The sequence below is a fragment of the Penaeus monodon genome, chromosome 39 (assembly GCF_015228065.2).
Source record: "Penaeus monodon isolate SGIC_2016 chromosome 39, NSTDA_Pmon_1, whole genome shotgun sequence".
NCBI classification, from domain to species: domain Eukaryota; kingdom Metazoa; phylum Arthropoda; class Malacostraca; order Decapoda; family Penaeidae; genus Penaeus; species Penaeus monodon.
The window spans coordinates 24784054-24786553 of record NC_051424.1 but is presented as its reverse complement, the minus strand read 5'-3'; the positions used below and the strand labels follow the sequence as shown (position 1 = coordinate 24786553).

Sequence of the window (2500 nt, the reverse complement as noted above, 5' to 3'; positions counted from 1 at the left end):
TTCCATAGTTCTCTGATGTTGAATACAAAGTATATGAATTTCCTTCTGCAATTTTAAAGGTGTCTGTCACTTCTGACTCATTACTCCTGTTGCAAATGAGAGGAGATATCACAAGCATTAATTTGTATATTCATATCAAACCTAAAAGTTATTAATAAGTCAGTATATGTGACATCTCAAATGACAAATATTATATTTTATCACATAAAATTTCCATATCATAGGCCCCCAAAATGATAAATCTTGTATATATGACCCAAAGTAGTACCAGCAGATGCTTCTTTGCTGGTTTCACCTACCAGTGACCCAGCAGATTTCGGCAAGCATCGTAGATGGAGAAGAGTAGAGCAGGTTTTGACTCCTGGATGACATTGGCTATCCAGGTGCTTTTCACACAGTCTTCCATATTTGGAATTTTCTCAGGAGGCAACCTCAGATTTCCATTTTGGTAAACATATTTTGATGATGTATCTATTGGCATCATATAGTCAATCCCTTTGTTGTGGAAACCATGACCAGCAAAATAAAACACAGCTGTAATGAGATAATTATTATAATTTACAAACAAATAACTAAACAATGACCTGTTATAATAAAAAAGATATCAATCTATGATTAAAACTAGTCATATAATTTTCAATAACCCTAGAGAACAATGGTATAGCTAAGAGAAGGAACTAATACTTTATTTGTTAACTTAAACAGGTGAAGCCCTTAAAACTGACCTCTAGATATATCCAAATGTTTTCAAGAATTTTCTGGCTATAAGTGATCACTATGCTCACATAACCCACTTTTCTCCAAAAGCAATTTTTCCCCTGGCTATGCCCCTGCCAACAAAATTAAGCACACATCTTTCTACATGCACCATACAATTTCTTATCTCAAACATTCCTAATTTAGTCTTCAACAAAGTTATCATTAAAATTCCCTCAATTTTAATATCATACAACCTTGACTTGATACAGAATTATGAGAGGCTATATTGGTAGAGAAATATGAGAAGCTATATTTTAACTGAGTATCATGCTGAACTGTTTGATGAGGTTATGTACAGTGTGTTTCTTATCCATTCATCAAATCATCAAACTGACTCATTCACCCATCAAGTTATTCCATTCCTCTTGTATTAATTTATCTTATATTAATCAAATTTACCATAATCTCCTTTCTGTATGTATTCAGAGAACAGTCTGGCAGCACTCCGGAATTCAGAACGAGTGACATTGCTGTATATAAAACAACGGAATTGTAGCATTGCAAGTTCTCTTGCTAGCATCTCTGCATCCAGTTGTGGAGTTCTGAGTTCATTTCCTGGGTATTCTGAGTTGCAAATTAGAAGTGCAAACTTGTTTCGAGCTGTAAAAAAAAATTAAGTAAGATAGGATTATACCAATGGACTCATATTTCTTATATTATTTATTATGTTTCATGAAAGTTTTTCCTACCATTTAACTTGAGATTCTATTTCACATACACATCATAATTCACTTCATAATCTCCTCCCTTTCTTCCCTCTTTACTGCCCTCTTTTTCTCAAATGGAAAATTCATACACAGTCAGAGAGTAACTTATGAGATGAAAAGAAACATGCTTCACATATTAATATTTTCTTGGGCTAATTTTTTTTGAGCCCTTTCTATCATACCATTTCTCAAATGATGTATATGTATATATTCTCTGTAATATAAGAGGGGACAAGCATTTGAGACACTCAGTCAGATCATGGTATTTAGCTCTCTCCCAACAGGTGCTGCATCTTTCACATGCTTCATTGTGATATGGGGAACAACTGAAGGCTGGATGCACTTGTTACCTTTAAAATACTGGTTTTGCACAAACTATGAAAACTTATAGATTTATACATTTTCATAAGCAGTCTATTGCATATGATATATCATGTGAAGTTTACATGATTAAGCAGTAGGAAAGAAAAGAAAGAAAATGCTTGGTGATAAAATACACCATTCCTCACGGTGAGCGAGGGTGACAGTATGGCTGCTATGTTAGATCAATGAGTAGTATACATCTGAACAAGTGGTTAGTAAAGAAGGTGTGAGCTCTTCTTAGAATAAAATATTTACTAGCTAGTTTTTCCTCACAATGACTAACATTCAAGTATGAAATCACATAAAAGAAGATGGATTTCAGCTTACCAGTGAAAATCTTTGGTTCAAAGTTGATTTCCACTTGGATCTCCACCACACTGGACATCACAACACCTCCAGGAGACTTGGCTAGAAAGCAAAACTGGAAAGGTGTTCTGTCTTCCCGTTCCCATTCCTCTCTATCAAGAATGTAGTGAAGATTGCAGCAGTAATAGTCACCTTTTTTTGAAGTTGTCAAGTGATCATCTGCAATATACAGTTCTTTACATGAAATGTGTCCTTCAGGTCATAAAAATTATTTGATAAGACTTAACAGGTTCACTTTTATAACCCCAAAATTTTCCAATCTAAAAGTAATCTATATTATTATTATTTTTTAAAATAAGAATTTC

At 33.8% G+C, this 2500-nt stretch overlaps 1 protein-coding gene across 1 annotated transcript in view; it reads right to left on the bottom strand.

The window, feature by feature from the left end:
• LOC119597514 (mucosa-associated lymphoid tissue lymphoma translocation protein 1-like) overlaps positions 1 to 2500 on the bottom strand; it is a 15354-nt gene that overhangs the window by 4725 nt on the left and 8129 nt on the right. The window contains exons 10-13 of the mRNA XM_037947093.1: positions 2157 to 2354; positions 1159 to 1359; positions 300 to 534; positions 1 to 86 (exon numbers count right to left, since the gene is read on the bottom strand). The exon at positions 1 to 86 is cut by the window's left edge and continues 151 nt beyond it. Coding sequence (XP_037803021.1) covers positions 1 to 86; positions 300 to 534; positions 1159 to 1359; positions 2157 to 2354 — 720 coding nt within the window. The remainder of the gene's footprint in view (positions 87 to 299; positions 535 to 1158; positions 1360 to 2156; positions 2355 to 2500) is intronic.